At 46.4% G+C, this 13,944-nt stretch overlaps 1 protein-coding gene across 3 annotated transcripts in view; it reads left to right on the top strand.

Annotated features, from left to right (window-relative positions):
* Positions 1–7,186: 7,186 nt before the first annotated feature.
* The window catches only part of LRP11 (LDL receptor related protein 11), an 82,454-nt gene continuing 75,696 nt past the window's right edge, over positions 7,187–13,944 (top strand). For 2 of the 3 annotated variants that reach the window (XM_040238665.1, XM_040238666.1), the window contains exon 1: positions 7,187–8,216. In XM_040238665.1, the coding sequence (XP_040094599.1) occupies positions 7,193–8,216 (1,024 nt within the window). In that variant the 5' untranslated portion in view covers positions 7,187–7,192. The remainder of the gene's footprint in view (positions 8,217–13,944) is intronic. The other variant, XM_040238664.1, reaches the window with a different exon arrangement.

Below are 13,944 nucleotides of genomic sequence, written 5' to 3'. Positions count from 1 at the left end.
TACCTCTGCTAAGGCCTCCATAAGAGAAGAGAATGGAGAAAGCTTGAAGACCCCTGTCCCCACTCGGACTCAGGCCCAGGTCTCTTTACACTGAGTTCTTCCCCTGCCCCCACCTCAGGGTCCATAAAGCTGCTGGAGCCTTTTGCTCTGGGCTCTCTGATCAGGGAGGCGGGCTCTACGCAGGCCATCCTACTGGGGAAATTGAATGAGAGCTGCACTTCCTCTGGGTTCAGACTCTGGCCTGTGTTCTCACAGTAAGGGTTTAATTGTTAATTTAGGTGTCTCTCAGCTCAGCTGAGCTCCTTATAAGGCGTGGTGGGTGTGGTCACGGATCAGGAGAGCCTGGGGACTGAGCTAATCTTGGTCAGATCCTTGTTGCCTCAGCTTTGAGGGATGCCAATAGGAGACGTCAATTAAGGTGGTGTGAGTCACTGTGTGGCTGCCTCAGCTTCAAGACAACAGGAAGCAACAGGCAGCCTGGTATGAGCCACGTGTGCCCCCATAGCTGAGGGTTTTGCCTGCAGCCACTGCTCTCTTCCTCACCCTCACCCTGGACCAAGAGGAAGTGCACACCCCAAGCCCGTGACAGAGGGCGCCATCAGCCAGGCTGCCATTGGGCTGTCATAGCTGTTCCGCTGGGCTCACCCACAGCTTCCGGGGTGTCCAGAGAGATTTCTCCCTGAACTACCCCCAACTTTACTCTCTCTGCGGACGCTCCTCCACACTCATCTGCAGCGGTGACTCCACTTCCTACTGTCCTAAGTGTCATGTTGTCTTACAGAGGCGCAAAGCACGGAGCTGAAACAAAACTCAAGCCACAGCCAGAGCTGCCCACCCCTCCCCTCATGACTCCTTTCCGACTGGTGAGCTGGGTGAGTGGGCAGCCTCACTTCACCTCAGTTTCTTCCTCAGTCGCTCAGGGAGAGAAGCAGGACCACTCTCACCAAGGAGTGAGGAAAAAGTGAGATCACATTTGCCAAGCCCTGGGTGCCCAAGAGCGGGCTTCCGTGATAGCTCAGTTGGTAGAGAATCTGCCTGCGATGCAGGAGATCCCGGTTCAATTCCTGGGTCGGGAAGATCCGCTGGAGAAGAGAGAGGCTACCCACGCCAGTATTCTCAGGCTTCCCTTGTGGCTCAGCTGGTGAAGAATCCACCTGCGATGCAGGAGACCTGGGTTCAATCCCTGGGTTGCCAAGATCCAGGAGCAGGGAAAGACTACCCACTCCAGTATTCTGGCCTGGAGAATTCCATGGACTGTATAGTCCACGGGGATGCAAAGAGTCGGACACGACTTTCAGTTTCACTTGGTGCCCAAGAGATGCTCAACAAATATCAGCTCTCCTCATTGACTGAAGAAGCTTCAGTTATTTTTAAACTCTCCAGGATCCCCCAGAGAGAAGCCCTCTACTCCCTTCTGACTAGAGAACCCCAAATCTCTCCCTTTGCAGAAATGCTGACTTCCTTTTCTTAAGCAATTTTTTTCTTTATTCACCTCGGCCCTTTTTCTTCTTGATGGACTCAAAATACTTTATTATAAACATCATATTTACAAATACTAAATATGCACATGGTAACACAATGCACTGTTTGTGCTAATAGTAGCTTATATTTTATTTTATTTTTAATTTAAAAATGTTACTGAAGTATAGTTGATTTATAATCTTTTGTTAGTTTCAGATATACAGCAAAGTGATTCAGTTATATATTATACATACATATATATACCATATAGATTATTACAAAATATCAGGTATAATTCCCTGTGCTATATAGTAAGTCCTTGTTGTTTATCTATTTTATATATAGTAGTGTGCATATGTAGTAGCTTATATTTTAAATGCAAACTCCGAGCTCCACATAAAGGAGACAAGGAAATTTTTTTTTTCTTTTTTTGGTTGTGCCTTGTGGTTTGTGGGATCTCAGTCACCTAACCACGGTTTGAACCTAAGCCATGGTAGTGAAAGCCTGGGATCCTAATCACTAGGTGAGCTGGAAACTCTGGAAATATATATATACTTTTTAGCTAAACTCAGATTTAATAAATTAATGAATTATTTACTCAAAAAAAGAATAAGTTGTGACAAATTCACACTCATGTAGTTTTGACTGTTGAGGGGAGTGAGCAGCCTGTCATCTGAAACCTTAGTGCAAACATAGCATACACGTAGGTTACACACATTTTGCTATTTGTTAAAGACATAGGCATATAGGTAAATATATTTACATCCTTCAGTAAGCTGTAAGAGCACAAAACTAGAGAACAAATTTTTCCTATATTCAACTTATTTGACCTGAAAATAATATACTTTCCATCTTTCAACATGTATTCTAATTTCTTACCTTGCCTTAGAAAGTAAATGTACACAGTTCAACCTGTATAATTTCTATGCTAAATACTAGTTGCATGCATTTATTAAACAGGAGCATCCGTATGAGGGGATTTATGAATTTGTTCTGGGACAGAAAATGAGAACCAGATAGTGATTTCATCACCTTAAACTGAATTCCTTAGCATCCCCTCATGATAACATATGGCAAATCTTTAACCATAAAGTACATTCTGGGCCTTGTGTAGTTCAAAGTGCTAGGACAAAATCATAACATTCTCACTACCTTTGAAAATAAACAGAATTCTTATACATACCTTAGGTCTTGTTTGAACATCCCATTCAATTTATTGGAATTTTTTAAAATGCTGCATTACAAATGTAATACCGAATGAAGAAAACAAGAGTTAAATCTTATTTAAAGCAATTATCAGTCTAATAGCATCAGTGAAAAACCAAAATGGTACTTTTAGTCAAGGCATGAAATACACATAAAATCTAGCTATTTTCCTATTATTCTTTCAAGTTGGAAAATACATTACAAAAAACTGAAAGATTCTGCTAAGTTTACTCATTGAGTACTTTTGACACTGAAAATAAGAGAAAGATTCATACCACAGTTTTAACCACTGGAACACAAGAATCATTAAATGATAGGATTGAGGACTTCTCTGGTGGCGCAGAGGTTAAAATCCACCTGCCAATGCAGGGGACACAGGTTTGATCCCTGGTCCAGGAAGATCCCACATGCAGTGGGGCAACTAAACCTGTATGCGACAACTACTGAAGCCCTGGCTCCTAGATCCCACGCTCTGCAACAAGATAAGTCACCACAGTGAGAAGCCAGCACACAGCTAGAGGGCAGCCACTGCTTCTCCCAACTAAAGACAGCTGGCACGCAACAGTAACGATCCAGTGTAGCCATAAATAAATAAATAAAATGAAATTTTTTTAAGGAATTTTTTTTTAATTGGGACTTTTTATTTTATTATTTATTTTTTTTTTTAATTGGAGGCTAATTACTTTACAATATTGTGGTGTTTTTTTGCCATATATTGACATGAATCAGCCATGGGTGTACATGTGTTCCCACATCCTGACCCTCCCTCCCACCTCCCTCCCCATCCCATCCCTCAGGGTCACCCCAGTGCACCAGCCCTGAGCACCCTATCTCATGCATTGAACCTGGACTGGCGATCTATTTCACATATGATAATATGCATGTTTCAATGCTATTCTCTCAAATCATCCCACCCTCACCTTTGCCCACAGAGTCCAAAAGTCTGTTCTTTATATCTGTGCCTCTTTTGCTGTCTCGCATATAGGCTCATCATTACCATCTTTCTAAATTCATGCTTGTACCTCATGACCTCCGCACCTCAGTAACGGCACCTGGGCACCCAGGACCCAGCTGGACCCTAACAGTTTCTCCTGAACCACAGTCCATGGGCTCAGTTTCTGTGCATTGCGGGAAATTAAGTTGTGGTAACTGCAGGCTTTGTACATGGAGGGAAGAAAACATCAGACATTGACAGAAACAGGAATTCTGTGTTCAGAAGGGTGGAGATGCAAGACCACCTGGCCTGGAAGGAAAGTAGCCTCTGGGGACCAACTGCCCTGGGCTGAGGGTCTCCGCCCTTGGATCCCGGCCCTCTTTCTGGCCCTGGCGATGCTTCCTGCCCTGCCCATAAGTGACATATCTCACATGCCAAAGCTCCCTGGTGCTTTTCCCCAGGCCATTGTGAAGTAGGCTTCTGTTGTTTCCAACTCAGAGACTCTGATTTTTTTTTTTTTTCCTGGCTGCGCTGGGTCTTCACTGATGTGTGTGAGCTTTCTCTAGGTGCAGTGAGTGGGGGCTACTCTCTGATTTGGGCTTCTCATTTTGGCGGCTTCTCTTGTTGCAGAGCACCATTTCTACTGTGCTCAGGCTTCAGTAGTTGTGGCGAATGGCCTTAACTGCTCTGTGGCAAGTGGGATCTTCCCGGACCAGGAACTGAACCCATGTCCCCTGCAATGGCAGGTGGATTCTTAACCATTGGACCACCAGGGAAGTCCAATCCACAGAGATTTTACCATGACAAACCCCATCACTAAGTGACGATATATACAAGTCTGTGCAGAGAATCCAAGGAGGAGGCCGGGGAGGTGCCCAAGGAAGCTGCTGGGATGAGAAAGTTGTCAGGCAGCCCCTGCCTTCACTCTCTCGGGACTGCGTGTACCCCATGCTCTACGGGTGCCCCCTGCACCCTCTCAGCTGAGCAGCTTCTCTGCTCCATCACCCCACACAGGACTATGTGCCTCCCCCTCCCCACCCAACAGGCCTCCCAGCTTCACTTCCCTCACTGATTCCATTGTTCCTAGATTCTCTGTCCTTGGGAGACAGTGTTGATTGCTGGGCTCAGGCCAGGAATTCATTATGGTTCCATCAGCACTGGACGAGGTGGGTCACCTGGGAGCTGGGGCTCCAGGCAGGTGGACAGAGCAGACGCTGTGAAGGGGGTGAGGATGGGGACGACCTTAATAACATGACCGCTGGGCCGGCAGGTTGTAGGGGACTCAGGCTTCAGCTAGTTGCACATCTTCTAATCTTGGGGAAGCACCCTTATTTCTCTGGGACCTGGTTTTTTCCTGTAAACTTAAAAGGTAGAACAAGAAATAATAATAATTATTATTGATTGAGCATCTTCCATGCGCCAGGTGCCCTTGTAAAGATTTTACATGCATTAGTTTCACTTGTTTATTGCCTGTAAAGCATTTAAGACAGTCACTAGAATGACAACCTCGTTCCAACCTTTAATAAATTGATGTATAATGTGCAACTGTCAATTTGCTGGACTTTTACCTTTAATGATCTTATAAAACAGAGAAACATCTCCATCTGTTCAGATCACAGTCCTGACATTTGTATCCTCACATAAAATTTCTTCTGTCCATTCATAAGGTTTTGATGTTTAAGCTTTCAAATCAAAGCTATCTTATTTCCAAAATAATGGAAATGAGTTTATTTTACAAATTATAATATATAAATATATTTATAACTGATAAATAAATTACTTCTTTTATCATAGTTCAGTCACTCAGTCATGTCCAACTCTTTGCAACCTCAAGGACTGCAGCACGCCAGGCCTCCCTGTCCAGCACCAGCTCCCAGAGTTTACTCAAACTCTTGTCCATTGAGTCGGTGATGCCATCCAACCATCTCATCCTCTGTTGCCCCCTTTTCCTCCTGCCTTCAGTCTTGCCCAGCATTAGAATCTTTTCAAATGAGTCAGTTCTTTGATTCAGGTAGCCAAAGTATTGGAGTTTCAGCTTCAGCATCAGTCCTTCCAATGACTATTCAGGACTGATTTCCTTTATTACAAGTCATAGCAAAAAATTCGGTCAATACAAAGCCTTATAAAGTAAGAAAGTGAACACTTACTTCACTTACTTCTCTTTTTGACTTACTATACTCACTTCTCTTTTTGACTTATTTCACTCTCTCTGACAGACTCTAGGTCCATCCACATCTCAAAAAATGATCCAATTTTGTTCCTTTAAATGGCTAAACGATATTCCCTTATATATATGTACCACATCTTCAGATTCATCTGTCAATGGACACTTAGGTTGTTTCCACATACTGACATATAGCTGATTCACTTTGCTGTGTATCAGAAACTAACACAATATCATAAGGCAATTATACTTCAAGAAGAAAAACGGTAAAGCATAAAATAAAATCATGTCTTCTCCCTGCTACTAGAAAAAAAAAAATGATTAAAAAGAATTCCTTTGTTTATATCCAAGGGTATACTGAGGAGTGCACCTGAAGTCAAAAGGCAATAAATTATTAACTGACAAAAAGATTTTTTTAATTAAAAAAAAAAAAAAAAGCCCAGCATGCTTGGACCAGAATGCCTGCCCAGAAGTGAAGGCCGGTGGGGGAGGCCCTAGGGCCCTCTGGGGTACCGCCTTCTTCCCACAGCTACCTTCAGTTCAGTTCAGTCACTCAGTCCTGTCTGATTCTTTGCAACCCCATGAACCACAGCACGCCAGGCCTCCCTGTCCATCACCAACTCCTGCAGTCCACCCAAACCCATGTCCATTGAGTCAGTGATGCCATCCAGCCATCTCATCCTCTGTTGTCCCCTTTTCCTTCTGCCCCCAATCCCTCCCAGCATCAGAGTCTTTTCCAGTGAGTCAGCTCTTCCTATCAGGTGGCCAAAGGATCGGAGTTTCAGCTTCAACATCAGTCCTTCCAATGAACACCCAGGACTGATCTCCTTTAGGATGGACTGGTTGGATCTCCTTGAAGTCCAAGGGACTCTCAAGAGTCTTCTCCAACACCACAGTTCAAAAGCATCAATTTTTCGGTGCTCAGCTTTCTTTATAGTCCAACTCTCACATCCATACATGACCACTGGAAAAACCATATCTTTGACTAGACGGACTTCTGCTCACAAAGTAATGTCTTTGCTTTTGAATATGCTGTCTAGGTTGGTCATAACTTTCCTTCCAAGGAGTAAGCGTCTTTTACTTTCATGGCTGCAATCACCATCTGCAGTGATTTTGGAGTCCAGAAAGATAAAATCAGCCATTGTTTCCACTGTTTCCCCATCTATTTCCCATGAAGTGATGGGACCGGATGCCATGATCTTCGTTTTCTGAATGTTGAGCTTTAAACCAACTTTTTCACTCTCTTCTTTCACTTTCATCAAGAGGCGTTTTAGTTCTTCACTTTCTGCCATAAGGGTGGTGTCATCTGCATATCTGACAGCTACCTTCCCTGCCCACAGAAAGAAACAAACAAACAAAAGCGAATATGGGCGGGGCCTGAGCTTGCAGGATGGGGCCCAGAGGGGCGGTGCTGGGCCGGGCTTGACATGCCCCACTTCCCGCGGCCGCTGTTCACCTCCGGTGCTGATCCTGTAGATGCACCCTCCTGGCAGATCTGCCCCTGGATCCTGGCAGAGAGTCGCCGTCTCGCCCGGGCTTCCAGGAAGGGACGAGGAGTGGTGCCAAGGCGGCGGGCCGGCTATGCCTCCAGCCGCTACGATTCCCGCCGGCGACCGCGCGCCTGCAGCCTCGGGGACGCAGCGGGGCCCCGGGGAGGCCGCGCTTTGAGGTCCCCGGGGCCTAGCGCCCGCCGCGGCCGCGCCGTAGAACCCCGGGGCTGGCGCTCTCCCGTCTTGCGTCTCCCTCGCACTCTGACGCCCAGCGTCGCCTCACTTTCTCCGCCGCCGCCCGCCATGGCCTTCGCCGCCCGGGAGGGCGCGGGCTCGGGGCGCAGGCGCCCGCCGCCGCGTTGGGCACTGCCCGGCCTGTTGCTGCTGTGCTTGTGGCTGCCCGGTGGTCGCGCGGCCGGCGCGCCCTCCGCGCCGCTGTCCGAGCTGCTTGCGCAGCTCTCGGGGGTGGAGCAGCTGCTGGAGGAGTTCCGCCGACAGCTGCAGCAGGAAAGGCCGCAGGAGGAGCTGGAACTCGAGCTGCGCGCGGGCGGCGACCCCCAGGAAGGCTGCCCGGGCCCCGGAGGCGGCGGCTACACGGCCAGGCCCGACGCCATCATCCGCACCAAGGACTCGATCGCGGCCGGCGCCAGCTTCTTGATCGCGGCCGGCGCCAGCTTCTTGAGCGCGCCGGCGGCCGTGAGGGACTGGCGGCAGTGCCTGCAGGCTTGCTGCCTCGAGCCACACTGCTCCGTGGCCGTGGTGGAGCTGCCCCGGCGGCCCGCGCCCCCAGCCGCCGCGCTCGGCTGCTACCTCTTCAACTGCACCTGGCGCGGCCGCAGCGTCTGCAAGTTTGCACTGCACCGAGGTTACAGCAGCTACAGCCTCAGCCGCGCCCCAGAGGGCGAGCAGGAAGGCCTGGAAGCCGGTGCCCCGGCCCTCGCCCGGGCCTCGCCTCGCCTGGGTAAGCACGCCACCCTAGGCCCCGGGCCTGGTCGCTTGGGCCCTGCTGTCGCTGTCCTTGTACCTGCTGGTGGCTGCGTCTGGGAGACCTGCCTAGGCAGGACCGCTGGGCCCTCCTCAGTCAAGTCAGAAATAGAACATCTGGCTTTGATGTCTCAGTCCTAGGGATGGTTTTTGAGAAACCCCCAGTAGATTGGGTGGAAGCGGACACGGTGGACTGCTTCTGGAATTTTTCTAAGCTTAGGGAGGAATACTGATCCGAAAGGATTCACAGAAATTCGATTTAATGGAAGAGAAAAGTTCAGGGGGGAAAGTCTATTTTAGTTTCAGATTCTTACAAGATATGGTCTGTGTCAAGTAATTACAAGAGCAAAATCTAATTAGATGCCAGATTGCTCATAGCACACCCTTATTTCTTAGGTTGGCTCTCAGGATCCATGATTCCACCTAAAGTTGCTTTCATCAGACAAAATTCGGAAGGGAATAGGTAAGGTTATTTTGAAGTGGGTCTAACTATTTCCTATGAACTATGGTTCTCTTTTTTAAGGAGTGGGGAGAAAAGGAACTCGATTACTTGAAAATGAAGTTTAAAGCACCTCTCTTTTGAAGAGGAGCTAAAAAGGATGCTTTTCGTTTGATGGTTTTTATTCTGGGGATGATCAGAATGAGAATTAAGACCCAAACAGGAGACAAAAAAAAAAAAAAAAGTGGCAGTTGGAGATAAGATCTCAGGAACTAAAACCTTGATTGGGCCTGCTGTGTTCAGCTGAGTGTGTTTGGTTGCACTCTGTTGCTGTTTGGTTTATGATGACGCAAGAGTGAAACGATTACAAGACTAGAGGGGCGTAGCCTCAGCCACTTTGGAAATCTGGAGTCTCCATGACCTTTAGGTCCAAAGAGAATGGTCTAGAATTCTGTGTCCACAATGGCCCATCTCCCTTCCCACCTCCAGTGGAATAAACATCCAAGGTCACCCGAGATTTCTAGGCCTTGAGGCACACACTGCAAAGGACCCCAAAGTTTTCTCCCTGAAGTGGAGGCAGGAGGCACTTTCACATGCATCCCTCAGCCTACCCATGGCTGTTAGACACACATCTTTCCTCTGCCCAAGCAGGGACTCAAAAATAAATCCCAGCACCAATGAAACAAAATCCCTTTCCCTTCTCACTGCACAACTGGAGGAAACCAGCATTGCCAAATGGAGCTTTCTTATAAGCCTGTGGAAACAGAAAGGAAAGTGGAAACAAGGAAAGAATATATCCGCCATGGAGGGTAGCGGGGAGGGACTTTAGTTTCTTGTAGAAGTTTCTGAATCATCTTTTCTTCTACTCTCTTTTTTGACCTTCCTTTCTCTGGGTGGGGGTTGGGGGTGAGTTTGTCTAGTAATTCACCTTGGAGATGCTCAAGGGTACACCCAGATGACCACTGGGCTTGGTCCTTATTCAGGAAAAGAGCCGCCCTGCTCACAAGTTCTTTGGATCCCAGGAATATGGACACATGGAAGGGTGCTGCTTGGCCCAAATGCCCTCATTCTGTCTGCAGAGAGGGCAAAGGTCACTCTACCCGAGTGTCTTGTGCTTTTCCTACCTAGATCCTTAACCTCCTGAAGTTCCCTGTGCTTCTGAGACTAAGTGGTTCCTTCATGAATGATTTTTGTTTTTCTGAAGCTGTGAGCACAAGTAGTTTAAGGCTAAAGGAGCATAAAAATGGTTTAGAATTTTACAGAAAATGTTTTAGGGTCCATTTGAGGTGAGTACAAGGATCATGAAAAAAGGGCAGGGGGCCAGGTGGAATTGCACAGTACACATATTTAGTGGACCCCATCAGCCCTGTTTGTTGTTATAGCAGACCCCATCAGCCCTGTTATTTGTGGACATTTATTGAGTTTGATAAGTGGCACTGCTATAAGCTCCTTAGACACGTGAACTCACTCTGTCCTCACAAATCTATCCTTTCCATATCTAGGTTCTCTCATAATCCCCAGGGTACTCGAAGGCTTGGTGAGAGAAAGTAACATGCCCAAAGGTCTCATAGCTCCTGCTTTGTGGAGCTATGCATTGTAAGTTGTGAGCTGTGCTGTGTGAGTTGTTAGCTGTGTTATGTGAGTTGTGAACTGTGTTGTGTGAGTTGTGAACTGTGTTGTGTGAGTTGTGACCTGTGTTGTATGTGTTGTGAGCTGTGTTGTGTGAGTTATGACCTGTGTTTTGTGGAGTTGTGACCTGTGTTTTGTGGAGTTGTGACCTGTGTTTTGTGGAGCTGTGAGTTGTGTTATATGAGTCTTGAGCTGTGCTCTGTGAGTTGTGGAGCTGTATTCCGGGGCAACTTGAATGCTTTCTCCAACAGCATCAGGACACCTGGAAGCAGAGATGCCCTCAGTAGAGTTTCCAGGGTGAGACTGATTAAGCAGCTACCTGGGATGATGGGAGAAGGTGGGAAGGAGTGGAGTATGGTGGAGAGAGAGGTGTGCTGAACTGACGCAATCTGCCTGCAGTCGTGTGCAAAGGGCAGGGCAGGGGGCTTGCGGTCCTGAGTCCTGAATTTGAGAGCCGGCTCTTCTCCATGAGGTTCCCTGCTCATCCTCTTAGGACCTGAGTCCTGGCCTTGCCTTCCAGCTGGGCTGTCATGAGGATCAAGGGTGGACATGCTTTGTGAATTAGAAAGGTGGTTGCCACGTACTTGATGTCACTATGGGACCTTGGCTGTATTGTGTAGCTGACTGGAGGACCTGGGGCGTCTATGTTTTCTGATGAAAGTGAGGAGCAGCAGGAAGGAGGGAGTGGAGCAGTTAGGACCTCAGAGGACCCGGAGAATACAGTCTCCAAGAGCTCAAGGGTCAGCACCCTGATGCTCTTTCCACTGGATATTCAGCCTGAAAACCAGGATCTCTGGGCAAACGCTGGGTAATCTGAGAAGTCAGGCTTGCATCTGTATTAGGGAAAGTCAGTGTTGGACAGCACTCTGCCATCCCCTCTGTAAACCCATGCGTAGCCACCCCAGGCCTCTCTCTCATCTACTCCAAGAGCAAAGGAAAGAACTGACCTGGGAAGGTTCAAAGCTCATCCCTCCGTGAGTGCCTGACCTATTGCATGCTTCTCACATTTTCAACCTCTCCCTTTTGTGTTACAAATAAATATCACAAAAGAGTTGCAAATAATTATGTAATACTATTGAGATAACCAGTGGGAATACATTGAGACCTGCAACTCTGATCACACAGAAATTCCAAATAGGTTAAAGAATTAAATAATTTTTTAAAAAGTTAGGCCATAGGTTACTCTATACATAGAAGATTTGAAGAAAATAAATTCACTATTACACATCTGGGGGGAAGATAACTTTCTAATCAATTAAAGAGATCACAAAGAGAAAGGATGTAGTATACACATGTTTTGAAAAACTTCATTATGTCAAGAAAGAAAAGAAATTGCAAATAGAAGTCTGGGAAGATATGAGACCAGTATGTTTATTATATTAATAGTAAGCTTATGTGAATCAGGGGCTTCTCTGGTAGCTCAGCTGATAAAGAATCCGTCTGTAATGCAGGAGATCTGGTTATGTGAATTAGTAGGAAAAACAAAAAGAAGTAGGCAAAGGATGTGAAGAGTTTCCAGAAGAGGATATTTAATTGATAAACCTGGAAAAATGTTCAACCTTAGAAGTAAGCAGAGAAATGCAGATAATACCAGCTTACTGTTCCCAGGTGGCACTAGAGGTAAAGAACCCGCCTGCCACTGCAGGAGACCTTAGAGAGTCTTTCAGTCCCTGGGTCAGGAGGATCCCCTGGAGGAGGGCTCGGCAACCCACTCCAGTATTCTTGCCTGGAGGATCCCGTGGACAGAGGAGCCTGGCAGAGGACAAGTCCAGAGGGTCACGAAGAGTCGGACACAACTAAAGCGACTTAGCGCACACCCATGCACTGCTCTGACAGTGGCGGTGACCCGTTTACTGAAGAGTCGCAGTGGGGCGCACGTGGAGAGCTGCTGACCGTACCTGGTCGCTGAAGGTGCACATTGAAATGTCTCTTTTGGAAATCAATCAAGGAAGAGATCAGAGAACATTAAAATATTCGTGCTCCTGAGATATGTTTTAAGGAAAATGATCCATGCTAAAGAAAAGTATGAGCAAAAACATTATTGTGGCATTATGTATGATGATGAAGAAAATTGGTAACAAAGTAATGTCCAGTGGTCGAGGCCAGGGACTTAAAATGACAACTGTGAAGTTTATACAGGGACATAAGCAATGGTAGGATATATGAATAAATATCAGTAAGTAAGAGTACATCAATAAGTTAGGTTAAATTCAGGGTGTAACTTTATATTTACTGTAACTAGAATACATGTGAGTGCTCCCAAAATATAGTGGGTTAAGTGGAGCCTTTCAGTTAGACAGATCTGAGCTGACATCTCAACTGACAAATTTGTCACTTGTGTGATCTTATCACTTGTGTGGCAACTAAGTTAGCCAATCTGACCTAGTTTCCTCAGAGACTTGTGAAAATTGGGTGAATTTATGGCTCAAAAATGCTTCATGTGATGCCTGGTACAAAGAAATCACCCAATAAACAGTAGTTGTTACTTATTATTGGGTTTCCCTGGTGACTCAGTGGTAAAGAATCTGCCTGCAATGCAGAAGACCCGGGTTTGATCCCTAGGTGGGGAAGATACTCTGGAGAATGGAATGGCTGCCCACTCCAGTATTCCCGCCTGGGAAGTCCCGTGGACAGAGGAGCCTGGCAGGCTATGGTCCACGGGGTGGTAAAGAGTTGGAGGCAACCGACCAGCTAAACACCAGCATCACCAACATTAATTGCTATTATCGGCAGCTCAGATGGGGAAAGACCAACAATACACACCAAAAATGAAGACAATCATATTGCGGTTGTAAATAACTTTTTCCTGACATGTTGCAATTAAGAAAAATGCACAATGAAGAAAAAAGGTCACAAAAGCAAACAAACAGAAAAATCAAGATGGACTTTGACCTTTACTATCTAAGCCTCTTCTCTTAGTCTGGCTGGCCCCACTTCCACATCCTCAGCCTTGGCTATTGGTGCCCACGCAATAAGACCCAGATTCCTCTTTCTTGTCAGTAAGGTGTTGTTCAGAGCAACATATAGAAAATCAGAGTAGTTAATATACCTCTCTGTGTAAAGCGCCACCTTGATATGCTTCATCAAGATGGATATGAGTTTTATTCCATCTCTGTGGATCATACCAAATATGCTTAATCTTCAAAAGAAATCAGTGTTTCCAGAGTACTTCACGTTGGCTTATTACATTTTTATAGCAAAAACTCAAAGTGACATTTAAGCTTGTTCTTCATCAAGTCAAAAATTTTTTTGAATGACGACACACTCCTTTCCTCTTTTTGTTGTCATTTGTTTATTTTTAAGACCTGTTTCTGGCTTAAGTCGCCTAAGCCAAATCGCTCTGGGTTGTTTTATTTTTAAGATTTTATTTACTTATGTGTTTATTTATGGCTGTATTAGTTCTTCATTGCTGCATGCGGGCTTTCTCTGGTTTCAGTGCACGGGCCTCTCATTACGGTGGCTTCTCCTGTTGCAGAGCTTGGGCTCTCGGGCTCTAGGGCTCAGTAGTTGTGGTGTATGAGCTTAGTTGCCCCATTGCTTGTGGGATCTTAGTTTCCAGACTAGGGATCGAACCTGTGTCCCCTTCCATGGCAAGCGGATTTTTTAACCACTGGACCACCAGGGAAGTCCCAGCTCT

The sequence above is a fragment of the Oryx dammah genome, unplaced genomic scaffold, assembly GCF_014754425.2.
Source record: "Oryx dammah isolate SB20612 unplaced genomic scaffold, SCBI_Odam_1.1 HiC_scaffold_4, whole genome shotgun sequence".
In the NCBI taxonomy this organism is placed as follows: Eukaryota; Metazoa; Chordata; class Mammalia; order Artiodactyla; family Bovidae; genus Oryx; species Oryx dammah.
Note: the sequence above shows the minus strand (reverse complement) of the source record. Positions and strands in the feature narration are given on the sequence as shown.